The following is a 26938-nucleotide window of genomic DNA, read 5'->3' as shown; positions in this document are numbered from 1 at the left end:
GGGGGCATCGTGTGTCCCCCCCGAATCCTGCCAGGGACCCCATTTGGGGTCATAACCAGGACCCCGAGGTTGGGGGGGTGTCCGGAGACAGAGGGTCGGGCAGGCGGGCCGTGCCGTGTCCGTATGGAATGGTTTTTATTACAGTTTTAATCTCACAGTCGGTAGCATTACATGAGAATAAAGCACTGGACAGGACTGGAAAAAAGGCCTCTGGAGACAGCATGCAAACATTGCAACGAGTTTAAAGCAAAACAACCCAAAAAAGCGTCGGGGGGGGGACGCCGCCGTGCTCTCCCGGCTGGGCGGCGAGTCCAGCGTCTCCCCGTGAACCATCACTTCTGTCGTCGGGGTTTCCTTTCCTTCGCGTGTCCGTTTCATTGGCTTATTTATTTTATTATTATTCTTCTTTATTAACCTTCTCCTCTCTCTCTTTTTTTTTTCTTCTTTTAATTACATTAAAAAATAAGATTCGTACTTTAGTAAAACACCCAGCGCTCAGCTGGGCGCCCTGCTTGAAATAATAAAAAACAAAACAGACAACCAAAAAAAAATAATAAAACAACCCCCCAAAACTGAGAACAAACAAACAAAACAAAAAAAAAATAAAAACCACCCCAAAATCCAAAAAATAAAGAGCCTGGGAGACCAAAAATGAACCTGACGGGGAAAAAAAAATCAGATTTGGAAGTTTGGAAGCGACCAGGAGGCTGGTGTGAGGAGGAAAAAAAGGGGGGGGCTCACCAGGCACCCCTGGGCCCCCCTCCCGGCCACTCCTGCCGCCGTGTGGGTGCCCCCGAAGCCCCCCGGGGTGGGCTGGGGGAGCCGGGGCCGCCCGGCCGGCGGGGGCTCGCCCCCTGGCGCTGCTGGGGGGGTGGGGGCCGCCCCCAGAGCCCCCCCTCACAGGTAGAGCTCCTTCTCTTTGATATGCACTAGCTGTTCACGGAGCTGGTGGAAGGACGGCCGGTGGCCGGGGTCCAGGGTCCAGCACTTCTTCATCACCTCGTAGACGATGGCGGGGCAGCCGTCGGGGGCGTCCATCTTGTAGCCCTTCTCCACGCGGGGCACCACGTCCTTCAGGGGCTGCGGGGACGGGGGGGGGGGGGGTGCGGCTCAGGGTGCTGCCCCCCCCGAAACACGGGGAGGAGGAGCGGGGGGCTCCCTGAAATCGGGCACTTACGATTCGCGGATAAGGCACTCGCCCGAAGGAGTAGATTTCCCAGAGGAGGATCCCGAAGCTCCACACGTCTGACTTGGTGGAGAATTTCTGCGGGGGGGGGAGAGGCCCCGTGAGCGGGCTGGGGGCGCGGGGCAGGGGTGCGGCTCCGGCCCCTCTCCCACCTTTTCTCTAAGCGCTTCCGGCGCCGTCCACTTCACCGGCAGCTTCCCCGTGTCCTGCGTGGACGACGCCTCCTTGGTGAGCCCGAAGTCGCTGACCTTGGCGATGTTGTCCTCCGAGACCAGCACGTTCCTCGCCGCCAGGTCCCGGTGCACGAAGTTGTTGGCCTCCAGGTACTCCATGGCTTCGCAGACGTCTCTGGCGAGGCAGGAGGAGGGCGTCGGGAGGAGGGACACCGCCACCAGGGGGACGCGGCCCCAAAAAGCCTGCTCTCCCCTCGCCCGTCTTCCCAGCAGTGCACCCAGGGTGTGGGGTGGGATTGGCAGGAGGAGCCCCGTGTCCCTGTGTCCGTGTTCCCATGTCCCTGTGTCCCCATATCCATACATCCCCACATCCCCATGTCCCACATCCTCGTGTCCCCATGTCCCCATAGCCATGTCCCCACATCCCCATGTCCCCACGTCCCCATATCTGTACATCCCCATGTCCCCGTGTCCCCATACCCGTATGTTCCCACGTCCCTGTATGTCCCCACGTCCCCATGTCCCCCCGCAGACCCCCGCGCCCCCCCTTGCACTTACAAGGAGAACTTGAGCAGGCACTCAGCGCCCAGCACCGACCTCCCACGCGACCGCAGGTAATCTACTAGGCTGCCCTGGAGGGACAGAGAGTGACAGTGCCACCCCCCGCCCCAAAACGCCCCACCGCCACCCCAAAACAGGCCCCTGGGGACAGGGGGAGGACAGCAGAGCCGGGGCACAGCCCTGGGGCTCCTGGGGACAGGGACAGCCCCAGAGCAAGGGGCAGGGGGGGCGAAGGAGCAGGGCGGGAGCGCGGGGCTGGGCTCTGCCCACCCTGGGGCCCCCCAGGGCCCGGCCTCACCTTGGCCATGTACTCGGTGACGATGTAGAGGCCGCTCTTCTCCTCCACGATCACCCCCAGCAGCTGCACCAGGTTGCTGTGGCGGAGCTGCCTGCGTGGTGCAGGGGGCTCAGGGCAGGGCCGCCCCTCGCCCCGTGTGTCCCCCCCTGTGCCCGTGTCCCCCCCCCGGCCATACTCACGTCATCACAGATGCCTCCGCCAGGAACGCCTGCGCCGTGGCGTCGTTTTTAATGCACTTGACGGCCACTTTGTTCCCCCGGTAATCGCCCAGCATCACGTCTGCGGGGCAGGAGGGACAGGCATGGGGGGGATGGGGACGAGCCGTGGCCCCCCCGCCCCAGTACCCAGCCCCCAACGCATCGCCCCAGTGTGGGGCCGCATCGGGGAAGGGACAAGGCGCCGCTCCTCACCTCCAAACTCCCCTTTGCCGATGATCTGCAGCAGCTTGAGGTCCTTCATGTTGAGGGCCCAGCCGCCTTTTGGGGGGGGAAGGAGAGTGAGGGGGGGGTGTCCAGGGACGGAGCTGGGAGCTGGGGAGGGGGCACGGCCACTCACTGCGGGAGAACTCGTCCTGCGCCGCCACCGTGCCCTCCATCACCTTCGGCTTGATGAGGCGCGTGCAGAGCCCATCGGCGTCTGTGGTGTAATGCTGGGGGGGGACACGGGGAGGGGAGGGACACGTTGAGGGGGGGACCAGGCTGTCACCCCCAGCCACGGGTGGCACCGCGGGGACGTGGCGAGGGGCTGGGGGGGCCCTGCCGGGGCCGTGCCAGGCTCTGCGGTCCCACCAGGTGGCAGCACGAGGCCGTAAATGGGACCAGCAGGGGCTTGGGAGGGGGTCAGTCCCGATGCATCCCCCATGGCCAGTCCCGATTCATCCCACGGGGGTCCCACTGGGGCCCGGGGGGGGGGGTCCCCATTCCTCCTCCCGTCCCCGTCTCCCCCCTTGGCCGGTCCCGACGCACCCCACGGGGTCCCACAGGCTCTTGGGGCGCCGCGGCCCCACACCACCTCCAACCCACGCGCCCCCCCGCTCACCTCCACCAGCTGCATGAGGTTCTCGAAGTAGACCTCCTCGTCGATGCTGAGCTTGCTGGAGGAGTAGATGATGCGGTAGTGCTCCACCTTGCCCTCGCAGCTGACGCACAGCGTGTAGTCCCCGGGGTAGTTGGTGCTCTCCCGCACCAGGAACAGCCCCGTCTCGGGGGGGTACAGCAGCCGCTCCGCCTGCTCCCGCGTGATCTTCCCGTGAAACCACCTGCGCCGGGATCGGGAGAGGCAGGTCGAGGGGACCCCCGGGGCCGAGGGGCAGGCGGGACCCCCGGGGCAGCCCCTTTTTGCCCGGCTCCTGCCCCCCCCCGCGGGTACTCACGGCATGAGGCTGAGCTTGATGCCGGCCTTCACTCCCTCCCGCTTCTGCACGTAGTTGGCGGGGATGATGCCCTCCTGACCCACCTTGTTCTTCGCCTTGTACCAGTTGGGATCCTGTGGGGACAGCGCGGGGGTCAAGGCGAGCCCACGGCCCCTCCGGGGGGGTCACCCCGCCAGTCCCCAGCAGCACCCAGCACCGCTGCCCAGCCCCGAATTTCTCTCCATCCTCCCCCACTGAGCCACCCGAGCCGCTTCTCTTCCAGGGGAGCGTTAACTAACGAGGCCGTGAGTTAATTAACCCAACGCCTGGCCCCGTTCCCGGCCCGTGGGGACAGCGGAGCCACGCGGGACGCCCACGCAGGATCCCACGCGCAGGCTCCCCGCCCGCAGCACCCAGATACGGGCACGGGGGGGACCCCACGCAACCCCCCCGGGGGCTGGGGTGCAGGGGGGGCATTACCTTGGTGACCGCGACGATGGTGAGGACGTCGCCCTTGCTGAAGGGCAGGTCCTGCTCGGCGGTGCCGTGGAAGTTGTACTTGGCGATGCACTCCGTACCGGACGGCCACACGGCCTGGGGGGGCAAACGGGGCCGCGTGAGCCCCCCGTCTGGTGGGTGCCCCCCAACCCAAGCCGCAGGGGTGCTGCCCGGCCCCGCCCGGCGCTCACCTGCATCCCTGACATCTTCTCAGGGGGGTCGGGGGCGCGAATCTCACGGGAGGGACACGTCACTCGGTACCATGAGACCTGCGGGGGGAAAGGGGCCGCTGAGAAGGGCCCCGCCGCCGGGACGGGCACGGCGGTGTAGGGCTCAGCCCCGCGGGGTTGGGTCGGGAACCTCTGCTCCCAGAGGGGGTTTTGGGGGCAGCTTCAGCCCCAAAAGCACCCAAACCCAATCCCAAAATGTCACGCCCATGGAGGAGCAGAAAGCCACGGGAGATGGAGCACAGGGCATCCCTGCGGGATGCTTCGGGTGAGGAGTGGGGAGAGAAGAGTCCCGCGAGGACCAGCCCCAGGATAAATCAGAGAACATCGCACAGCGCCGTTGCTAAAAGATTTGAGAAAAAATAAAATCCCATTTCCCACAGGATAAAACCCATCGGCGCCCCGGGCGTGGGTGCAGCCTTGTCCCCCGCAGGGTCCCGGGCCGGGCCGCATCCTGCCCCGCGCGTGGGAGGGGAACAAGCCCGGCTTTATCCTCGCCGGCCGGAGGATGAAGTCAGCGGCCCCGGAATCAAACGGGGCTTTTCTGGGCTGAAACTCAGGGGCCTCTCCCTGGGAGGGGACTGTCACAGCGGCCGGGAGGGTCCCCGAGCCATATGGGGTCCTTGGTGGGGGATTCCCCCCCCTGTCACCAAGACGGCAGTACCAAAATAACCCCGTGCCGATTCAGGGCTGCGAGCGGCCACCACTCCCAGCAGCCACCAGCAGCTAAAAATATTTTGGGAAGGAGGAACCGAAAGCGGGGGCAAGGCCCGCGGAGCCGTGAGCAGGAAGAAGATAAGGGGCAGACTGGCGGGGAGGAAGAGCTGGGGTGCGGACATGGCCCCATCTGCCACCGCCCCCATCACATTTTCGGGGGGTCCGGAGAGGTGCTCAGGACCATGCCCGGCGTGGGAAGGGATTTGGGGCCGCCGAGCCGAGCGCTGGGGTTTCCGCCGTGCCCATCACCGCGGCACCAGGCCCCGCACGGCGTGTAGGTTTTCCTCCCGGCCACGCCGCCAGTTTTGGGGCTGTCCCAGCGGCCGGGTGCTGGGTGCAGAGAAGCGTCCCGAGATCGAGCTCTCGGGCTGCGTCATTTCCTCGCCACCCCCCCGAAACCCCCCCCGTGCGCCGCTGTTCCTCATCCTGCTGCCCCAAGCCCCGAGCCTGCGCCGTGGTGGCCCAGAGCGAGCTCCTGGGGATGCTGCCACTGGGGGGAGGTCACCCCCTGGGACCCCCCCGTGCACTTGTCCCATCCATCCCACTGTTGGAGGGATGCCGCAGGAGCTGGGGGAGCATTGTGGGGAGCGCTGCGCCCCACAACAGCCCCGCCTTCGCCCGCCATCCACACCCTCGTGCTTCTGCACCTGCTCGAGCACAGTTTTTGGGCTGATTTTTGGTTAAACCCCGAGGCAGGACGTTTTGGGAAAGGGGCCGGGTACCAACAGTGCAAAACGCAACCCAACAAAACTGGGGAGGGAACCACTGAGCCCACGGAGGGCTTCTACTCAAGCCCCATTTAAGCAAAGCTGCCTTTTTTCCCCCTTTGCTGCAATTTAAGCTTTTTTTTTGCCTTCTGCCAAGGAGGAACCACCTTTTCCACCACCCTTGTTCCACTCGCCCTGTAATGACCTCACCAGCAGGAGCTGGACCCAGTCCCTCTTTGGGGACTCTTTGGAGGGGGGACGTGTCTGGCCGCACAGGGCTTCACACCACAGGGCAGGCCCAATTCCCACGGGAGCACCGCGCCGTGCACGGCCACGGAAGGAATTTCCCATTTCTGGCTTTTTCGCCCCCGTTCTCCAGCTGTTGCTCAAGAGCATCCCCCAAGCGTGGTCAGCGGTCCCCAGCGGCTCCCCGCGCGGTTAGCCTAACGGAACCGAAGGGAAGAAGGGGGCAGGAAGGAGGTTTTGGCTCAGATTTGGCTCCAGCTGCACAGTCCTGGCCCATGGGAAATGGTTCGGGGGGTTCCCTGCACAGCACAGGGTGCTTCCCGTCCCGGGGATGCAATTCGGTCCCGGCGAGGCTCCTGGTACCCAGCTGCGGATGCTTCTGCAGAGCCCTCGATGCACATCCCTCGTGTCCCTGCAGGGTGTGAGCACCCATGGGTGCCACCAGCTGGACACAGCCATGACACCCAAGGAGTCGCCCCTCCGGTGCCAGAAGCGGGGAGCGGGATCGCCCCGACCCCTGCCTTCCTCTTCCACGTCCCAGCGCTCGCCGTCTTCCTCCCAAGCGTCCTTTTTAAGCAGCAGGTTCGTTTTTTATCAGCACCCAATTCCTGCTTCAAAGCCAAGGCTGAAGACTTCCTGACATGCACATGCCCTGAGCGAGGAGCTATGGGGCCACTGCCAGCTGGATCCAAAATGCCCCGATGCCTCTGCTGGGATGGCAAGCAGCTCCAGGTCGGAGCAGAGCTCCTCGGGAACCAGACTTTGCAGCCGGCAGCCTCCTCGCGCTGCTGTCTGTTGGAGAAGTCGAGCCTCTTTTCGGGGCGTCATGATGCAAACGGCTCCCAGGGTGCTGGGCTTTGCTCCTCGTTTTTGGGGGATTTGGGGAGCTTGGTTGCCCCATCCCAGACCCAGGCACAGCGAGCTGCCCCCTGCCCTGGGCTCGAGCATCTTCTGCGCTGCTTGGCACAAAAAGCTCGATCTGGGGTTCTCCAGCACCCTGATAATCCAACGGGCTCTCGGCGGTGGCACAAGGCAGGGAAACCTCTGTCCTCACCAAGCACCAGCACTTCTCCTCTCCTTGGGGATGAAGAAGGCTCCTTGCCTGCTAGGTGTCTCCACAGGAGCCACACGGGGCTGAAGCCGCTGCCCCTCCGAGGATCCAACCACTGCTCTGGCAGCAGGGCGATGCAAAAAGGTGAAAAACCAGGAAAAAAACCTCCCAGCTGGGGCTTTGCGCTAGGAGAGCCGGTCGCCTCCGCGCGCGATGCTCCTGCCCACAGCGCTGGAGGAAGCTGCCTTTCCCACAGCCCCGTGACCTCCCGGAGGAGCTGCTGCCGCCCTGTCCCTGCGCTGCGGGGCCGGGACGAGGCCCTTTGGCAGAAAGCTGGAGCGTGGATGTTGAAGGAAGCGTCGCTCGCACGGGGAAGACTTCCCCGCGCATCCACCCTGCTCGGCAAAATCCCTCCAGCAGAACGCCTCCCTGCGCTCGACCCGAGCCTCTTTAAACTTCAAAAAAAACACCAGCAGCCCAAAAACAGACAACATCCTCACTCTCTCCAAGAGATCTTATCGACTGTTATTACAAGTAACACCTACGATTACCATAATCGAAAGAAAAACGTTCCTCCTTTATCTCATCAGCGACTTGGCTGCGCTCTTGCAGATGGTTTCGCTGCTCCAACTGCCTGGGCACCGAGCGGCGGGCCCCGAGAGAGGAAAGGGGGTGTTGTTCCTTTTCTATTGCTTTTTTTAAAAGAGAAGAAAAAAAATGAGAGAGAGAGACACGGTGTTGCTGTCAAACCACAAAAGGCGCCTGGGGGATAGTCAGGGGCAGGTGGAGGCCCTGCGAGCGCTTGAGATGCTGCTCCGAGCCTCCGCGGCGCAGCACGGCGGGGGTTTTCCTGGTCTTTTTCTCCTGCAAAATTGGAGTGGTGTCACCGGACCCGATCATCCCAGAAATTCCTGGTGCTTGGTGGTGGTGGGGGACAGACGGATGGACGGCACGGGATGGCGCCCCGCGGGGTTTATCGCGACGCCGCTCGCTGTCGCGAAGCTTCTTGCTGCATCGCTGCCATCCCTTCGCTGCCCGAGCCTCCACTCCCCGTCCTCAAACTCTGTCCGTGGCGGGGTGGGATCCTCGGGGACCTCCTCCACCCACGGAGCCTTTGGGATGCTCTCTGGGATCCACGCCCACGGGTGCCTGCGCGGCTCCGGAGGGGACGAAGCGAGGCCGGTGCTGTCCGAGCGGAGGCTGGCAGCCTCCTCCGCCTCCCCACACGGAGCTGCAGCCCTGCCGCTCTCGACGAGCCTTGCGAGCGCCGTGAGGGGCCGTAAATAACCCGCCACCGCCTCGCCGACCCTTCACACCTGCGCCGCGACGCCCAGCTCCCACCACCGCTGCCGAGCGGCTCCCCAGCACCCCGCGAGGGGAGGCTCGGCCTCCTGCCTCCCCCCGGCCTCCCGCCTGCCCCCCGGCCTCCGCACGGCTTGCGGCCCCCGGCAGCCCCTCTCGGCTCCCCTGGGGGCAAACCCGCAGCCCCCCCCCCGGCTCCCTGGGGACCTCCGGACCCTCCCCGGGCTCCCAGCGCCCAGCGGAGGCTGCGACCCGCCGCTGCCTCCGGTGATGCTCGGCTCGCCGGGGGGGGGTCCCATTGTGCCGAGGCCACCCCGAGCCCCTCTCCCACCCCCGGGGGGGGCTCCCCCGCTTCCTCCCGCCCCCCCCCCGCCGGTACTCACCTCCCCGCGGAGGCCCCGAGGGAGGGGTCGAGGCCGGGCAGGGGGCCGAGGCCGGGCAGGGGCTCAGCCCGCCGCCGGGTACTCCATGCGGTGCCGCCGGGGGCCTCCGGGCTCGGGGGGGGGCGGAAGGGGCGGAGGAAGGCGAGCGGCAGCCCGGCGGCTCCCAGCCCCGCCGAGCCGGGGCCGCGGCGGGGAGGACGGAGGCGGGGAGGCGGGGAGGCTCGGCCCGGTCTGGGGGCTCGGGGGGGGCGCCGAGGGGACGGGGAGCGGGGCTCGGGGGCGCGGGGGGGTCCGGCCCGCTCCGGCCGGGGCCTGGCTGGGAGGAAGCGGCGGCCGGAATCGGGGAGCCCGGAGCACAGCGCCTGCGCCGCGCCCGGGGCCGGCCTCCGCCGCCGAGGCCCCGCCGCGCCACCTGCCGGGCACCGGCACCGCCGCCCGGCCTCCGCCGGCACCGGGCTGGGGCTGCGGGAGGGGAGCTCCGGCTGGGCGCCGCCTTCGGGCCCTTCCTACGACGCCTCTGGTCTCCTTACATCGCCTTCGGTCCCTTCCTGCGTTGCTTCCGGCCCCTTCTTACCTCGCCTTTCACCCCCTCCTGCATCAGCCTGTTTCCCTTCTTACGTTGCCTTCGGTCCCTTCCTACATCGCCTTCACCCCTTCTTACACTGCCTTGTTTCCCTTCTTCATTGCCTTCATTCCCTTCACCTTTACTCCCTTTATCACCCTCATTCCCTTCTTCATCATTGTTATTCCCTTCTTACATCGCCTTCGTTCCCTTCTTCATCATCCTCATTCCCTTCTTACATCTCCTTTGCTCCCTTCTTATGCCGCCTTTCATCCCTTTTCCCTTCACCTTCTCTCCCTTCTTACATCGCCTTTGGCCCCTTCTTCATCACCGTCGGTCCCTTCTTATACTGTCTTTACTCCCTGCTTACGTCACCTTTGGTCCCTTCTTCATCACCTTTGGCCCCTTCATCACCTTGGCTCCCTTCTTACATCATCTTCACTCTTCCATACATCATCTTTGCTCCTCCAGACATCGTCCCCCTGTACTCTGCTCTGGTGAGGCCGCACCTCGAGTGCTGGGTTCAGCTTTGGGCCCCTCACTACCAGAAGGACATCGAGGCCCTGGAGCGTGTCCAGAGCAGGGCTACGAAGCTGGTGAAGGGCCTGGAACACAAGTCCTGTGAGGGGTGGCTGAGGGAACTGGGGGGGTTTGGTCTGGAGAAGAGGAGGCTCGGGGGAGGCCTCATCGCTCCCTACAGGTACCTGAAAGGAGACCGTGGGGAGCTGGGGGCTGGCTTCTTCTCACAGATAACCGACACTAAGACCATAGGGGATGGCTGGATGCGTGTACACGTGGGGGATGAGAGCAGCCCCGCAGAAGAAGGTTTGGGGGTTCTGCTCGGTGCCAGGCTGGATCTCAGTCAGCGGTGTGCCCTGGCTGCCAAAAGCCCAGCCGTGCCCTGGGGCTGTGACAGGACCCGAGGGAACGGCATGGAGCTGTGGCAGGGCAGCATTCTGAAAGAAAACGAACCAAATTAAAAAAAATCAAAGAAAATGGGCCGATTCGCAAGAAAAGATGCTTGTCACTTCCTGCCCCGTGCGGCGAGGCGCTGCGGCCATGTAGGGCCAAGCAGGAAGCCGGGGCACAGCGCTCGCAGCCCCCCAGGACCCCCCACATCCTGGGGCTCGTGTCCTCACTGGGGTGGGCACCGGGCTCTGGTGGTCACCGAGGGGGCAGGAGGGGACAGTGGGGACACGCTGGCTCTGGGGACACGGTGCTGGCAGCTCTGCCTGCAGACCAAGAATGATGCCACTGTGCCATGGGGGATTGCCGTGGATTTCCCTGCGCCGAGCACATTGTCCCCAGCGATGCTGAGCGGGTGCAGGACGGGTCCTGCTCGCCTGCATCACTTTTTCGCCACTGGTTCCTGCCCAGCCACCGAGCAGAGCGGTGCTGGGAGGAAATGAAAGCGACTCGTGTGTCTGCCTGCACCAGAAATGCAGCCGCGGATGCAGGCACAGACCCGTGTGGGATCCTCTGCACCCTGCCCAGGGCAGAAGTGCTGCAAGAAGAGCGAGCAACTCACCTACAGACTGAAAAAAGACACAAAATCCCCAAAGGAAAGCAAGCCCGGCTGGTCCTGCAGCACCCAGAGCTCCAGGGGCGGTAGGGATGTGGGATCCAGACCCTGTCGGGTTCCCCCTCCCCGAATGAGCATCCCCCCAAAAAAAATCTCAGCGCAGGAGCCCAGCCTTTCGGGGAGGCAAGCCGCCCCGTGCTCACGCAGAGCTGGTGTGGCAGACGCCACACGAGGGCGTTCACGTCCCAAAGCCAGCGCAGAGGGGACAGAAGTGCTCCGGGAGGGGACGAAAATGCTTCAGGAGCGCCCAAGCGATTTAGGATCCCGCACCGCCCTGCCTGGTGCTGTGCCCTGCTGGCATTCAGCCCTGGCCCTCGGGGGGCTTCTCCCCTATTGCTGGCCCCCAAATCCCTCTTTGGGATTTTGCCCTCATTTCAAAGCCTCCCCTCGTTCCCAGGAGGGTTTTAATTAAACCAGAAAGGGTTGGGGACGCTGCCCCTCAGACCCCGCTCTGGTTTTGGGGACCGGCGGCGTCCCCGTCCCCCACCTTTCTCCCCTCCTTTCCTCCCCCCGTGGCTGGGGGCTTTGCTGTGAGGTTCCCCCCGTGTCAGATTTGGGGTGCAGGGAACGGGAGGAGAGGCAGGATGGGGGACAATCCCCAAAGCCCCCCTGTCTCGGGCAGATTTGTGACATCAGGGGACTGCCACCAGTCTCGGGGACAGGCAGCCAAAGGGAGGTGGCACAAAGGTGGGTGACACCTGGGGAATGTGCATAATCCCGCAGCCAGGTTTCAGCACCATCTCCAGCTACTCAGAAGCTGTGGTTTTATTCCCCTTCGGCAGAAATTTGCAAGTTTGGCCATTTTTTACAGGCACCCAGGAGCTAATCCCTGTGGGGAGGTGGTTGCTGCTAACAGCTCTCCTGGGAATGAGCAAACAGCCGAGGAAAAGAAGGAGCCAGCGGCAGGAAGACTGGAAATAGGTTGGAAATACGGGATGGGCTTTTAACAAGGAGGGTCACTAAGTGTGGGAGCAAACCCTCTGTCCCCTTTCTCTCCCTCTAAAGCAGGACCCATAGCTTCCCACTGCAATTTAGCTCCTCAGAGAGTTTCCATCCCTGCTGGACATGTCCCTGTGGCTTCCAGGGACCTCTGCCGTTGCAGGGGGACCCGGAGTGGAGCTGACATTGCTCAGCCTGCTGACTCACTTTAAAACCTCCCATAAAAGCAAGTGATAAAAGCTCCCCCGGCTTATCACGGTTCCGGTTCCCATAAAGAAATCACGGCACTTGCAAGCTACCTGGGGAGTAAGCGGAGGCTTTAATTGAGGAAGATCATTAGGGAAGAGACAGAGATAGGGGATGTGTGCAATCGGGGCTGTCGTGGCAGTGATCAATGGATCTGCTTATCAGGAGCTGGCAGGGAAGGGGAGGAAGGGGAGAGTGTGTGGGTGCAGCACAGGGCACCTTGTGGGATGGGAGCTGCCACAAGTGTGTAAGGAGACGTGTGTGCAAGGCCAGGCTTGTATGGCAGCTCTGCTCCCTTCTGGAGCTGCCCTGGGAGGTCTCCTTGCTGCTTGGCCTCTCTGCTCTGCTGAGCAGAAGGGATGCTGCTCCCAGCCAAATTGGGGGCTCTGGGGGCTCCCCGTGCCCGTTGGTGTCCCATGTGGGATGCTGCCATCGAAGGGAGAAAGATGGAGCCCCATAAAACTGTGCATTTCACCTCCATCAGCGTGAAGAGGAGGGCAGGGTGGGAAGCCTGCCCAGTTTTCTCCCCTCCAACCCTCTCCCTTCCTTCTCCATCCTGGCACGGGGGTGACTTTTCTCCTTTTTCTCTTTTTTCTCCTTTTTCTCCTTTTTCTCACCCTTTTTTTTTCCTGATCTCCAGTGCCAGGCTCTGCAGTCTGTCAGCGGTGACCCCAGGGGAGGCAATCAGAGGAGACCTTCCACCAACAAGGGGCTGTTTCACTCGGTAACGTTAATATTAATCTGCTTATCTGCCCCGGGGCTGTAAACCACTCATCTCCAAAGGGAAAAAAACCTACCTCTCTGTTCTTTATTTCTCCCTACTGATTGCAGGCCTTATCAGCAGCCACCACTGGGACTCAGGGCAGCGGAGTCACGCAATGGCTCCAGCCAGCAGGGCTCTGGTCCTGCACCAGCGCCGGAGTCACGGGGCCAAGTCCACGGGAAGCTCCCCACCCCACGGCATGACACGCGGCTGGGGTGGCCCTGGTGGTCTTGCAAAGCACCAGGCTGAACACCGAGACACCCAGCCCCACGTCCGTGCTGGATTCAGGATGTCCCTCATGGAAAGGTGGAGCACGAGTCTATTGCCTTTACCTACACCCCTGTGGGACATAGGGGAGGTGTAATTTGGCCAACAGATCTCATGCATTGTTCTAAACTGTCCTTCCACACTTCCCCTGAGCTCAGCCCTGTCTCTGCAGATGTGGTTTGGATCTCGTGGAAGCACAGAGAGACAAAGAGCTACTCCCTTGCTTGTTTAACGGGTCTGAACACCTCCCTGCTCTTGCTGGAATCTCCCCGAGCTCTTGGGCAATCGGCTTCCCCATTTCCTTCCCTTTTGTTTTTTCTCCCTTCTTGGAAGTTTTTGTGCAACGCAGGGTTGTGTGCGTGCAATTGCCGGGGCCTGTCATTCAGACCTGGAGGGAGCTCTCATCGGCTGGGGTTTGGCATCCTGGCCCATGGGAACAGCTTCAAGAGCTGTGTGTTGCACCCCATGGTCCTTCTTGTTCCCATATCGCTGCCTGTCGGCCTTGGTGGGCCTTCTCCTCCAAAATGCTGGTCCCTGAAGAGCTTCTCCACCCCAGTTCACCTTAACGACCCCTCTCATTTTACTGAAAAATGAATCTGAGCAGCAGCAGAACCCCTGATATGTGAGGTTGTCTGGCAGATTCTCAAAGAGGCACTAAAGTGCCTTGAGTTAAAGATAAACTACACTAATGCATGCAGCATGGGTAACAAACAAGAGGAGCTGGAAGCCATCATGCAGCAGGCAGGCTCTGACTTGGTTGCCATCACGGAAACGTGGTGGGACCACTCTCATGACTGGAGTGCTGCAATGCCTGGCTATAGGCTCTTCAGAAGGGACAGGCAACACAGAAGGGGTGGTGGTGTGGCTCTCTATATTAGTGATTTGATGTTGTGGAGCTTGAGGCTGGGAATGAGAAGGTTGAGTCCCTGTGGGTTAGGATCAGTGGGAAGGCCAACAAGGCAAGCATCCTGGTGGGGGGCTGTTATAGATTGCCGAACCAGGATGAGGAGACGGATGAGGAGTTCTACAGGCAGCTGGCAGAAGTTGCGAGATTGTCAGCGCTCGTTCTCGTGGGGGACTTCAACTTCCCAGACATATCCTGGAAGCACAACACAGCCCAGAGAAAGCAGTCTAGAAGGTTTCTGGAGAGCGTGGGAGATAGCTTCCTGATGCAGCTGGTTAGAGAGCCTACCGGGGGAGGTGCCCCGCTAGACCTTCTGTTCACAAACAGTGACGGACTGGTGGGAGATGTGGTGGTCGGGAGCTGTCTTGGGCAGAGTGACCATGAAATGGTAGAGTTCTCTATTCTTGGCAAAGTCAGGAAGGGGACCAGTAAAACCGCTGTATTGGACTTCCGGAGGGCTGACTTTGAGCCGTTCAGGACACTGGTTGGCAGAGTCCCTTGGGAGGTGGTTCTGAAGGGCAGAGGAGTCCAGGAAGGCTGGGCACTCTTCAAGAAGGAAATCTTAATGGCTCAGGAGCGGTCTGTCCCCACGTGCCCAAAGACAAGCTGGCATGGAAGAAGACCGGCCTGGCTGAACAGAGAGTTGTGGCTCGAGCTTAGGAGAAAAAAGAGGGTTTATAATCTTTGGAGAAGAGGGCAGGCCACTCAGGAGGACTACAAGGATGTTGCGAGACTGTGCAGGGACAAAATTAGAAAGGCCAAAGCTCATCTGGAGCTCTATCTGGCTACTGCCATTAAAGATAACAAAAAATGTTTTTACAAATACATCAACACAAAAAGGAGGACTAAGGAGAAACTCCATCCTTTACTGGATGTGGGGGGAAACTTAGTTACAAAAGATGAGGAAAAGGCTGAGGTACTCAATGCCTTCTTTGCCTCAGTCTTTAGCGGCAAAACCAGTTGTTCTCTGGATACCCAGTACCCAGAGCTGGTGGAAGGGGATGGGGAGCAGGATGTGGCCCTCACTATCCACGAGGAAATGGTTGGCGACCTGCTACAGCACTTGGATGTACGCAGGTTGATGGGGCCTGATGGGATCCACCCGAGGGTACTGAGAGAACTGGCGGAGGAGCTGGCCAAGCCGCTTTCCATCATTTATCGGCAGTCCTGGCTATCAGGGGAGGTCCCAGTCGACTGGCGGCTAGCAAATGTGACGCCCATCTACAAGAAGGGCCAGAGGGTAGACCCGGGGAACTATAGGCCTGTTTGTTTGACCTCAATGCCAGGGAAGCTCATGGAGCAGATTATCTTGAGTGTCATCACGTGGCACTTACAGGGCAACCAGGCGATCAGGCCTAGTCAGCATGGGTTTATGAAAGGCACATCCTGCTTGACGAACCTGATCTCCTTCTATGACAAAGTGACACGCTTAGTGGATGAAGGAAAGGCTGTGGATGTGGTCTACCTTGACTTCAGTAAGGCTTTTGATATGGTTTCCCACAACATTCTCCTCAAGAAACTGGCTGCTCGTGGCTTGGACTGGCGTACGCTTTGTTGGGTTAAAAACTGGCTGGATAGCCGGGCCCAAAGAGTTGTGGTGAATGGAGTCAAATCCAGTTGGAGGCCGGTCACTACTGGAGTCCCCCAGGGCTCAGTGCTGGGGCCAGTCCTCTTTAATATCTTTATTGATGATCTGGATGAGGGGATCGAGTGCACCCTCAGTAAGTCTGCAGACGACACCAAGTTAGGTGCATGTGTCGATCTGCTCGAGGGTAGGAAGGCTCTGCAGGAGGATCTGGATAGGCTGGACCGATGGGCTGAGGTCAACTGTATGAGGTTCAACAAGGCCAAGTGCCGGGTCCTGCACCTGGGGCGCAACAACCCCAAGCAGCGCTACAGGCTGGGAGATGAGTGGTTGGAAAGCTGCCTGGCAGAGAAGGACCTGGGAGTATTGGTTGACAGTCGGCTGAATATGAGCCAGCAGTGTGCTCAGATGGCCAAGAAGGCCAACAGCATCCTGGCTTGTATAAGAAGCAGTGTGGCCAGCAGGTCTAGGGAAGTGATTGTCCCCCTGTACTCGGCTCTGGTGAGGCCGCACCTCGAGTACTGTGTTCAGTTTTGGGCCCCTCGCTACAAGAAGGACATGGAGGTGCTCGAGCGAGTCCAGAGCAGGGCTACGAAGCTGGTGAGGGGTCTGGAGAACAAGTCTTACGAGGAGCGGCTGAGGGAGCTGGGATTGTTCAGCCTGGAGAAGAGGAGGCTCAGGGGAGACCTCATCGCTCTCTATAGGTACCTTAAAGGAGGCTGTAGAGAGGTGGGGGTTGGTCTGTTCTCCCACGTGCCTGGTGACAGGACGAGGGGGAATGGGCGAAAGTTGTGCCAGGGGAGGTTTAGGTTGGATATTAGAAAGAACTTCTTTACTGAAAGGGTTGTTAGGCACTGGAATAGGCTGCCCAGGGAAGTGGTTGAGTCACCATCCCTGGAGGTCTTTAAGAGACGTTTAGATGTTGAACTTAGTGATATGGTTTAGTGGAGGACTTGTTAGTGTTAGGTCAGAGGTTGGACTGGGTGATCTTGGAGGTCTCTTCCAACCTAGACGATTCTGTGATTCTGTGATAAACCTCCCCTGAAGGGGGTCTTGGAGTGATACGACAACTCAGTTGGGCAATTAAAAACACAATGTGGACGCAAGGAAACAAGTTTAGAGGACTTGGAGAAGTATTAGTGTTTTTCCAAGACGTTTTCCCAAAATCTCCAAGATGAGCTTTGTGGTGCTAAGCCTAGATGCGATGGAATATCCAACAGCAGAAACACCAGACAATGAAAAAGGAGGAAAACGGTAGAAGGCAAACAAGATAAAAGGGATGCTTCAATGGCTTCAGTTTATTGGGTGGACCTGCAAGGTTGTGCCACCCCGGGGTTGGTACGAGGGCACCCACAGCTGGGGATGAGCCTGCTGCTCAGCTCAAGTTCGCCATGGGGAAGCGCTGCTTGACCTGGAAGTGTTCGCATCGCTTATGCTTGATGACCAGTCCGTAGCGCGGCGTCATGTCCACCTTCCTGCCGTCGCGGACACTGAACTCCAGCTGCTGCAGCAAGGTGGTCAGGAAAAGGAAGACCTGCCTCCTGGCGATGAACTCCCCAATGCACCTCCTCTTCCCCAGGCCGAAGACCAGCACCTTCTCCCCGTCCTCTTTGTTCACCTCAGTCCCCTTGGCATTGAGGAAACGCTCCGGGTTGAAAACGTGTGGGTTCCTCCAAAGTTTCCTGGGGTGGAGAAGGTCAAGTGCTGAGATGGAGTCTCCCGGCCACGGGTGCAGGGGGGCGCTCATGGGAGCCAGTTAAGATATCCCTGGATTTAGTAGATCCCTTACCCACCCCTTTTTCCCTTAAAGCAGGAGGCTTTCTGCCTCTGCAGGTACTCACTCGTCATGGTTCACCTGCCACTGGTTGATGAACACGCAACGGCCCTTTGGGATGTAGTAGCCGTTCAGCACCGTGTCCCTGGTCGTGCTGGGTGGAGAAGAGAGGGCTGTGAGGTTTTGGAAAGCAAAAAGGCTCTTCCGCATCCTCACAGGACTCAAAGTTTGCCCACGCTGACCTGCACGGGAGTGGTGAACTCCCTGTGTCCGTGATGAAGCCATTATTGAACTAATTGATAGAATTTTCCCTGCTCTGCTGCTGGGCAGGCTGCACCACGGTGCCTCAGGTCCTCACCTTGGCAAGCCCAGCCCTTCCCCAAGCAGCACCTACCTGTGTGGGATGGTGAAGGGCAGGAAGGAAGAGTGCCTGAACATCTCCAGGATGAAGGCTTCCGTGTAGGGCAGCGTGCCTTGGTCCAACAGCCGCGGTCTCCTCTCCCGGCCGATGGTCTGATCTGCGGGAAGTGGGGAGGAGAAGCTGGTTGCGGCCAGCCCTCACCTCACAGGTCCCAGCCCCAAAAAATTGGGCTCATCAGCTCACCCAGTTCAGCCTGGATCCTCTTCTGGATGTCGGGGTACGTCACCAGGTACAAGAGGCACCAGGACAGGGCGGTTGTCACGGTGTCAAAGCCTGGGCAGAGAGGGGAGATCGTGCAGACCCCATAAGCGTCATGCACAACACGGGTTATGCATGACCCCATATGTGCTATGCTCGCTGCCAGACTGGCACGTGGATGGCTAAGAAGGGAGAAGACATCCCGGGCACACCGTAGGGCTTGGGTTTGTATCCTGTTGGAGGAAGCTTTGCTAAAAGGTTCAGTTCTCATTCGTCCTGGATCACCCTGGGGTTATGCCAGGTTTGTGCAAGATTTCAACTTCTTCGGAAGCGAGGGAGTTTCCACAGAGCTACTCAAGGGTGAATCAGGTAGCAGACGTCTCCCTCAGCCAGGAAAAGCCACCCTGACCGAGCTATCAACTGTGCCCCTGGCGTGTTCCTGAAGCTTTCTTCCAGACCTAATATCCCACATGGTTTCTGGGGGTGTCCTAAGAAGGTCCAGAGCAGGGGGATGGGTGCTTGGACCCAAAGTGGCCACCCGGTGCTGGACAATTGGGGTCAAAGCTGTAAGGTGAGGAGCCTGAGGTGACCTGCTGTAGCTGAGGGAGCGGCGGGGCAAGATACCTGCTCCGAAGAGGTCGTTGACCAGGTTGACAATCTTCTTGTTAGGGATCCGCGCGGCAGTGCTGGCTTCTTTCTTCTGCAGGCACTGCTCGATGAGGGAGTCGGTGATGTCTCGGATGTTGTCCTGAGGGAGGGGAGAGGAGAGGAGAGGAGAGGAGAGGAGAGGAGAGGAGAGGAGAGGAGAGGAGAGGAGAGGAGAGGAGAGGAGAGGAGAGGAGAGGAGAGGAGAGGAGAGGAGAGAGGAGAGGAGAGGAGAGGAGAGGAGAGGAGAGGAGAGGAGAGGAGAGGAGAGGAGAGGAGAGGAGAGGAGAGGAGAGGAGAGGAGAGAAGAGAAGAGAAGAGAAGAGAAGAGAAGAGAAGAGAAGAGAAGAGAAGAGAAGAGAAGAGAAGAGAAGAGAAGAGAAGAGAAGAGAAGAGAAGAGAAGAGAAGAGAAGAGAAGAGAAGAGAAGAGAAGAGAAGAGAAGAGAAGAGGTGCCGGTGGCCAAGCAGAGCGTTGGGTTACCAACTGGAGAACATCATCTTTCAACTCCCATGGTGGTCCCTACTGATTTTGCAGCCAGTGGAAATGAGGAGGTGGCTCTGCAGGGCACCTGTGCAAGCAGCCTTGCTGACAGATCAGAATATTGCCCAACCAACTGCTCTTAGCACACAAGGCCACCGAGGAGCATGCGTACTGGCCCGCAACACAAAGAGGTTACAGCTGGACAGGCTGTACTCCTAGATGGAACAATATCTGCAGGAACACCGATGGCCATGGCCACTCGGCTGCAGGAGGACAAACAAGTCCCCAACGCAGAGTGGGACCCATCTCTGGGGCAGGCGGGGGTCCCCAAAGCTCTCACCTTGTCATACGTCTCGTAGTGCTCCTTGACAATCGCCTGCAGGAAACGGATGAACCGCTTGTTGAAATCTTTAAAGACATCCATGGTGCGGCTGGGCAGGTAGCGGAGCAGTGGGATGAAGTCCGAGAGGTTGCCAGCAGCCGCCACGTCCCCGAACTGCTCGCTGAAGTTGACCAGGCTGAGCAGCTCCTGGTCGTTGTGGTCGTAGCGCTTGCCGAAGCACATGGCACAGATGACGTTGGCCACCGAGACCACCAGGTAGCGGTATGGGTCGAAGCTCTGCTCCTCCTCCATCAGCTGCAGGAACTTGGTGACCAGGTAGACGGCCTCCTTGGAGACGTGCTCCTCCAGGAGGCAGATGGAGGACGACGTGGGGCTGGCGGCAATGGAGAAGGTCTTCAGGGCGTTCTGGGCCAGCCTGCGGCGCACTTTCCACACGTCCCCTGAGTCGGGGCTGAAGCCCAGGCTCTGCCCGTCCGTGATGTGTCGGAAGCTGGGGAGGTCGGGGCGCCCCATGAAGTCCTCCCCTTGCCTCACCAGCGCCTGCCGCAGGGTGTCCAGCCCGCTCAGCACCAGCACGGGCTGGGTGCCGATGGCCACCTCCATCACGTCCCCGTACTTCTGGCTCAGCCGCGTCAGGGCCAGGTGCGGGTCCTTCCTCAGCTCCAGCGCGTTGCCCACAACGGGGAGGCCACGGGGGCCCGGGGGGGGCTTCAGCCCCTTGGGCACGCGGCGCCGCAGGGGCTGGGCGAGCAGCAGGAGCAGGCAGAAGACGGTGGCCGCCAGCAGGACCTCGGTGGCTGAGACACCGCCGGGGCTCCCCGCCAGCCCCATCATAGCCTCCATCCCTGCTGCCATCTAGAAGGAGATAACGGGAAGCGAGGTGCAGAGGCAGGATTAGCACGGGGAACCCCAAACAGCTCAGGGAGAGCTATAGCATGAATTCTCCCACCCAGCTTTAAAACCTTCGACGTCCGTGCTCAGAGCCCCACACGCACATGTCCTCTCCTACCTGCAGGTCCTCAGGTCACAGAGGGCTGGGGTCCCAGCAGAGCGAGGAGAGGGGGTCCCAAACCCCCGGATGGGTTCCTCTCCTCCTGCCTCCTGCTCCACTCAAGGCTTTAAATAGGCGGCCGGGTGCTTATGTGCGGGGTCGTGGCGAGGAGGACCCAAGGGACAGCTACCCATTAACAGAGGGGGCCGAGCCCATGGAGCCAGCCCTGGAGCCCAGGGCAGACGTTCCCCAGCTCCACCACACTGGGGGGGGGGGACGAGCAGGGTACTGCTGTCCCCACGGTGGCAGGACCTTGTGGCCGGGGCCAGCCTCAGGTTAACGATTGGCCAGGGTTGCGTGAGAAGTTGTTGGCATGCTTCCTGACCACGGCACGCGACCGCCGCCTGGGCTCGGCCCCACGACCCCGTCCCCCCCTCCAAAAAAAAACCCTGGCAGGGGCCATGCAGGGTCCCGGCTCAGCCGGAGGGAGTGGAGGTGTTCATTAGGTGGAGGGAACTTATTTTTCTTTTTGCCCCAAGTTTTCATCTGCTCTTTGGAAAGCACGGGGAGAATCGTGCCCAAGTAGAAGCTGAGCTAATATTTAATAAAGGCTTTCAACACCTGGCCCAAGCGGGATCATTAATAGCAGTGAGTAGGCTCATTAACGCTTGGCAGGGACAGTTACAAAACCCAGGCTGCTAAAATTCAGCCCAATAATTGCCCACGCTAACGAGAGGCACCGTGCGGACGGCTCAGACGGGAGATGCCTCCCAGCCCTGCGTGGGGAAGACGCCTGTTGAGACACGGGGGATTTGCTCAAATACATGGGAAACCCTTAAAAAAAAAAAAGGTTTTGGGAGGGTGAACGCCGCAACAGCGTGGTGCGGGCGGTGGGCACGGGGGATGTGGGTGCTAAAAGTGCATGACTGCAGCAGATGCGGGCCAGCTTTGGGTGTGCAAGGCGCGTGTGCATGGTGCTGTGTGGCAGCAGGAACCTATAAAGTACCTATAAACATATAGGTGTGCTGCAGGGGGACGGGACTGTGTGCCCTGCATGTCCTGCGTGCCCTGCATGTCCTGCATGCCCTGGGTGTCCCCTGCCACCGGGATGTTCCCAAGTGTGGTGGCACTGCTGAGCCCCCCTATCCCCCTGTGGGCTGTCCCCCGGGTCCCGTGGGGGGGATACAAGTGGGACCGAGCCCCGTTACCCGCTGCGGGGGGGGGGGGGGGAGGGGGCGATCCTGCCCGGCGCCACCCTGACCCCGGGCCGCGCTCCTGGACGTGGGACCGCCGCCCTGGCCCTTTATAAGCCATTTCCCCCCCCCACACCCATAGCGTGACAACGAGTGACCGTCCCAGGTCCGTCCCGGCACCTTCGCACGCGATGCTGTCCCCTCGCCCCCCCCGCCCCCCCAAGTGACCCCAGCCCCCGTTGTCCCCGGGGGCCGGGGGGGGGACAGAGGGCACGGCGGCTTCTCACGCGAACCTGGCCAATTTTTAACCGGCAAGCCCCGGCCGTGACCCCCGGCCCCGCCGCCCCCCCCCCCGCGACGTGGCCCCCCGTGGACCTGCCCCGCGTCCCTCACGGGGGTCTGGGGGGGAGCCGGGCCGGATCCGGGATCTCCCTTTTAGGGCAAAGCCGGGTGGGCAGCACCGAGGGGTGCGGGACGGAGCCGGTGCGTGCCCCCCCCCCGGCGTGTTCGCGGATCCCCGTGGGACTGCGGCTCCTTTAAGAGGCTCCCCGGTGGCGTGCCAGGGTGCCCAAACCTCCCTCCCGCTTCGCACGCGATGTCCCCCCCTTGTCACCCCCCGCCCCGGGACCTCCGTGTCCCCCCCCCCCCCGGTGTCCCCGCAGCCCCTCGTGCCGCCCGGTGCCCTGCCGCCCGCCCGCCCCGTCGGGGCGCCCCCGGGGAGCGCCGAGGGGGGGTCCCGTAAATCCCGGGGGGGCTGTTGGGGAGTTTGGCCGCTCGGCAGCTTTGATTAGGCTTCGGTCACGTGGGGGGAGGCGCCCCGGCCAATCGGAGCGGGAGGCGATGCATATAAAGCAGGGCCGGCGGGGCGCCCGGTACCTGGCGGCGGGATCGGGCCCCCGAAGGAGCGCTGCGCCCCGAGGTGAGCACCGCTGCGGGAGGGACCCCCCTGGAAATCCTAAAAAAAAAAAAAAAAAAAAAAACCACCCTGACAGCATCCTGCTGGGAGCTCACGCTTGTGGGGTGCAGGGGGGGCTTCTGTGGGGTCCTTGCTGCCCCCTCCCCAATTGCCATCCTTCTCCCCAAGGATCCTCGATGGCAGCAGGGATGGAGGCTGCGATGGGGCTGGTGGGGAGCCCCGGCGGTGTCTCAGCCACCGAGGTCCTGCTGGCGGCCACCGTCTTCTGCCTGCTCCTGCTGCTCGCCCAGCCCCTGCGGCGCCGCGTGCCCAAGGGGCTGAAGCCCCCCCCGGGCCCCCGTGGCCTCCCCGTTGTGGGCAACGCGCTGGAGCTGAGGAAGGACCCGCACCTGGCCCTGACGCGGCTGAGCCAGAAGTACGGGGACGTGATGGAGGTGGCCATCGGCACCCAGCCCGTGCTGGTGCTGAGCGGGCTGGACACCCTGCGGCAGGCGCTGGTGAGGCAAGGGGAGGACTTCATGGGGCGCCCCGACCTCCCCAGCTTTAAGTACATCTCCAACGGGCAGAGCCTGGCCTTCAGCCCCGACGCGGGGGACGTGTGGAAAGCGCGCCGCAGGCTGGCCCAGAACGCCCTGAAGACCTTCTCCATTGCTGCCAGCCCCACGTCGTCCTCCAGCTGCCTCCTGGAGGAGCACGTCTCCAAGGAGGCCGTCTACCTGGTCACCAAGTTCCTGCAGCTGATGGAGGAGGAGCAGAGCTTCGACCCATACCGCTACCTGGTGGTCTCGGTGGCCAACGTCATCTGTGCCATGTGCTTCGGCAAGCGCTACGACCACAATGACCAGGAGCTGCTCAGCCTGGTCAGCGACAGCAATGAATTTGGGGACGTGGCAGCTGCTGGCAACCTCTCGGACTTCATCCCGCTGCTCCGCTACCTGCCCAGCCGCACCATGGATCTCTTTAAGGACATCAACAGGCGCTTCAACTTGTTCATAGAGAAAATTGTCCAGGACCATTACGCCACCTTTAACAAGGTAAGAGCTTGGATGCTGCTCTGGGGCAAACCTTTCCCTCGCTTTGCTGCTTGTTCTCTTATTGCATTCTTTTTGTCATGGTCCTATTCATTAAAAGCATTAGAAGAGGGCACAGAAGTAGAGCTTTGTGCTTAATAAAATTGAGCTTCTGAGGAGGAAGCCCAAATCCAATTCTGCTGCTTATGGGACGTGGTAGAGCCTCTTGAGATGCTGACTTTGCTGCAGCTGGTTCCCAGTTCTCTAACGGAGCTGATCCCACCAGCTCTCCTCACCCACCAGCTTGGCTCTGCAGCCTGTCCTCCACCGAACCCCGCTGCCCCTTGCTGGGTGCTGGACCTGGCACCCCCTGCCTCCAGCATCCCCCTTTGTGCTTGTGGGGGAAGGAAGAGTTGGTGCCTCCTGCAGCAGGGTAAGGGGAGGTTTCATCTGCCCTGGTGTCTCTGACCCCTTGGCTCTTCCCCAGGAGCACATCAGGGACATCACCGACTCGCTGATCGGGCACTGCCAGGAGAGGAAGACAACAGGGGAGGACACCCACATCCAGCTCTCCGACCAGAGCATCATCGCCATCGTCAACGACCTCTTTGGGGCAGGTGAGGCCATCTCCACGGGTGCAACCCCATCCCCTGGCCGTGCTTGAGGCTTTGGAGCTGCCACTGGGCTCACAGGCAGTCGTGATCACAGGAGGTGGCTTTTGAGGGGCAGCTGATGGGGGAAGCTCTCCAAGGCTGTGTGTCACCAGCCAACACATCCAGGGTGCTGAAATTTGTGAATATCCTGCATTTTGGTAGCTAGATGCCTTTCTTTGTGTCCATCCAGGCTTTGACACCGTGACAACCGCCCTGTCCTGGTGCCTCATGTACGCTGCCTTTTACCCCGACATCCAGAAGAAGATCCAGGATGAGCTGGGTGAGCTGACGAGCCCATTCTTTGGAGCTGGGACCTGTGAGGTGAGGGCTGGCCCCAACCAGCTTCTCCTCCCCTCCTCCCGCAGATCAGACCATCGGCCGGGAGAGGAGACCGCGGCTGTCAGACCGCGGCACGCTGCCCTACACGGAAGCCTTCATCCTGGAGATGTTCAGGCACTCTTCCTTCCTGCCCTTCACCATCCCGCACAGGTAGGTGCTGCTTGGGGTTTTGGAGGTCCCAGCAAACAGAGCACCTCCAGAACTTGTGCTTGTTTCACCACAAAGCTGCGAGTTTCCTCTGAACCTCTCCCCTCTGTCCATATTTCTTCCAGGACGACGAAAGCCACTGCTCTGAATGGCTACTACATCCCCAAGGACACCTGCGTGTTTGTCAACCAGTGGCAGGTGAACCATGACGAGTGAGTACACCACAGCGTTCCTATTCGGGGGGCATTTGGCTTGCTTGGGATGAAGATTGCACAGATCTGTCCTTAAGAGTCTGATCATCCTTAAAAGTCCCCGATCAAGTACTTTGGGTCAGAAGCTTTGCTCTGCAACAGGAGCATGATCTTTCCCCATGTCTGAGCGGCAGTTCCTTGGTAAGGTGCTGGAAAATCCCACAGCACGGCCAGGCTGGGACAGGTTAGGAGGTTTTAAGGGAGGATGCAAGAGGAGAAATCCCTCAGGTCTCCATCCTTCCTTTGTAAACCTTCCTTTGTAAAAGTTCCTGCCCGGTTCCTGAGCTCCCATTTCAGCTGGAAGCGCAGGATCTCTCTAGATGTTACGTGCTGATTTCAATCATCCCTGGTATCTGCGTAGGCAAACACAATCAGAGGCTGAAGTGGAGGTTTCAATGGGCTGAGCTGATAGGGGCTGACATGCAGCTGGCATTTTGGATGGGGAACAGAGGCCACAGCAGGCTGCCAATGTTTTAGGGTGGCGAAATGAGAAAACATTGCAACACTCCTCGCAAAGAGGACTCTCTTCGCCTGCCGTCCCCAGCGGCTTGCTCAGGTCTCTCCGTTCCGCTGCAGGAAGCTCTGGCAGGACCCCTCCTCCTTCAAGCCCGAGCGGTTCCTCAACGCAGCCAGGACTGAGATCAACAGGACGGAGAGCGACAAAGTGCTGACGTTCGGCCTGGGGAGGAGGCGCTGCATTGGCGAGTCCATCGGCCGCTGGGAGGTTTTCCTCTTCCTCACCACCTTGCTGCAGCAGCTGGAGTTCAGCCTGGCCCCGGGCGAGGCGGTGGACATCACCCCTCAGTACGGGCTGACCATGAAGTACAAGAAGTGTGAGCGCTTCCAGATAAAGAGGCGCTTCCTCTCCAACGGCTCACCGTGAGGCAGCGAAAAATTAAGGCAATAAATGACTTTTTGGGTCGGGCGCCTCCGCTTGTGCTCCCGGCGTGGAGCTGCTCCCATTGCCGCCTAGCTTCACTGCAGGCATCCTCGTCCCTCGTTGTGCTCAGGCTGAAGAGGAATTTGCACAATGAATCCCTGAGTGTTTGCACCCCACAGATGCCCTAATGACTGGAAATGTGTAATTTAGGTCGTGCTGCTCACAGGTCATGGTGTTAGCTGCCTCCGAAGGAGAAGCCTCCTGGGCAATACCAAATGAACGAGAGCAAGGGACACAAAGCAATGACAGGCACAGTAAAACGCTTCTGGACTATGTATTTGCTGCTTCAACTAGTATTTTTTAACAATATATCAGTATATTCTGACTAATAAAAAGAGGAACAGTTTGAGGACTGCAGGAGATGCATGGAGCAAGTCTTCCTGGCACACAGAGCAGGAATTTGTGCTGCTTTGTGCTGTTTTCTGGGGGCTGCATGGAAATGCATCCATCTGCAGAGAGAAATGGCGTGGGATTTCTAACCCAATAAATGCTTTTATGAAAGTTTCTTCCTCTTTGCTGCTTTTATTCCCCTTGGGGGTAGGACGGGGTCACACAAATCACATCTCTGTCCTTAAAGATCTAACAGGGCTGTGTTGAATTCTTCTGGGGGGAACGAAATGGGACGTTCACATGAAGGAGAGCTTCATTGTCCTTGGGGGTACCTGACCTAGGTGAGAAAAGACCTTTGAGATCAAATCCAACCATCAACCTGACCTGTGTCCCGTCACCAAGCCCTGCCCCGTAGTGCCACATTTGAAGGATGAGGTCCCCTCCTGGTGTGTACGGAGAGGGCTGGGGTATCGATGGTGGTGTGTTTCCCTAAAAGCCCATTGCAGTGGTCTTCTCCACCCCATAAAGCAGCAAAGGGACCATGGGTGCTCCTGGTGCCCCCTAACTGCTCTGAGCTTCTTGGGTGCCTCTTAAAGTGATGATAAACACACAACGGCCACACAAACAGTGAGCAGCTTTGTGTGTTTCAGGGATTTTTGTAAATTTTTTAAAAAGTGATCACAGTTGGCACATCAAAACCTGAATCCAGGCCCTGTGTGGGAAGAAAATACTGAACAAAAAAAAAATCATGTTTGCC

At 60.3% G+C, this 26938-nt stretch overlaps 3 protein-coding genes across 3 annotated transcripts; 1 reads left to right on the top strand and 2 right to left on the bottom strand.

The window, feature by feature from the left end:
- Window positions 1–117: 117 nt before the first annotated feature.
- Window positions 118–8836, bottom strand: CSK (C-terminal Src kinase). Its single transcript, XM_035566712.2, has 13 exons — window positions 8701–8836; window positions 4259–4336; window positions 4050–4163; window positions 3591–3703; window positions 3257–3476; window positions 2774–2867; window positions 2629–2694; window positions 2398–2497; window positions 2219–2309; window positions 1918–1991; window positions 1339–1534; window positions 1178–1264; window positions 118–1080 (listed from the first exon to the last, which is right to left on the bottom strand). Exons 2-13 carry the CDS (start codon window positions 4271–4273, stop codon window positions 898–900), a joined length of 1353 nt encoding a protein of 450 aa, XP_035422605.1. The 5' UTR covers window positions 4274–4336; window positions 8701–8836; the 3' UTR covers window positions 118–897.
- Window positions 8837–16923: 8087 nt separating this feature from the next.
- LOC118258150 (cytochrome P450 1A5-like) lies at window positions 16924–20266 on the bottom strand. Its single transcript, XM_035566768.1, has 6 exons — window positions 19409–20266; window positions 18566–18689; window positions 17927–18016; window positions 17717–17840; window positions 17390–17476; window positions 16924–17230 (listed from the first exon to the last, which is right to left on the bottom strand). The coding sequence occupies exons 1-6, from the start codon at window positions 20264–20266 to the stop codon at window positions 16924–16926; spliced, it is 1590 nt and encodes a 529-aa protein (XP_035422661.1).
- Window positions 20267–22687: 2421 nt separating this feature from the next.
- Window positions 22688–26050, top strand: LOC118258149 (cytochrome P450 1A4-like). The gene is made up of 6 exons (XM_035566767.2): window positions 22688–23545; window positions 24009–24138; window positions 24365–24454; window positions 24540–24663; window positions 24786–24872; window positions 25488–26050. The coding sequence occupies exons 1-6, from the start codon at window positions 22688–22690 to the stop codon at window positions 25792–25794; spliced, it is 1596 nt and encodes a 531-aa protein (XP_035422660.1). The 3' UTR covers window positions 25795–26050.
- The last annotated feature ends 888 nt before the right edge of the window (window positions 26051–26938 follow it).

This window comes from Cygnus atratus, chromosome 11 (assembly GCF_013377495.2).
Source record: "Cygnus atratus isolate AKBS03 ecotype Queensland, Australia chromosome 11, CAtr_DNAZoo_HiC_assembly, whole genome shotgun sequence".
In the NCBI taxonomy this organism is placed as follows: Eukaryota; Metazoa; Chordata; class Aves; order Anseriformes; family Anatidae; genus Cygnus; species Cygnus atratus.
The sequence above is the reverse complement of the archived record's forward strand: the minus strand, read 5'-3'. Positions and strand labels throughout refer to the sequence as shown.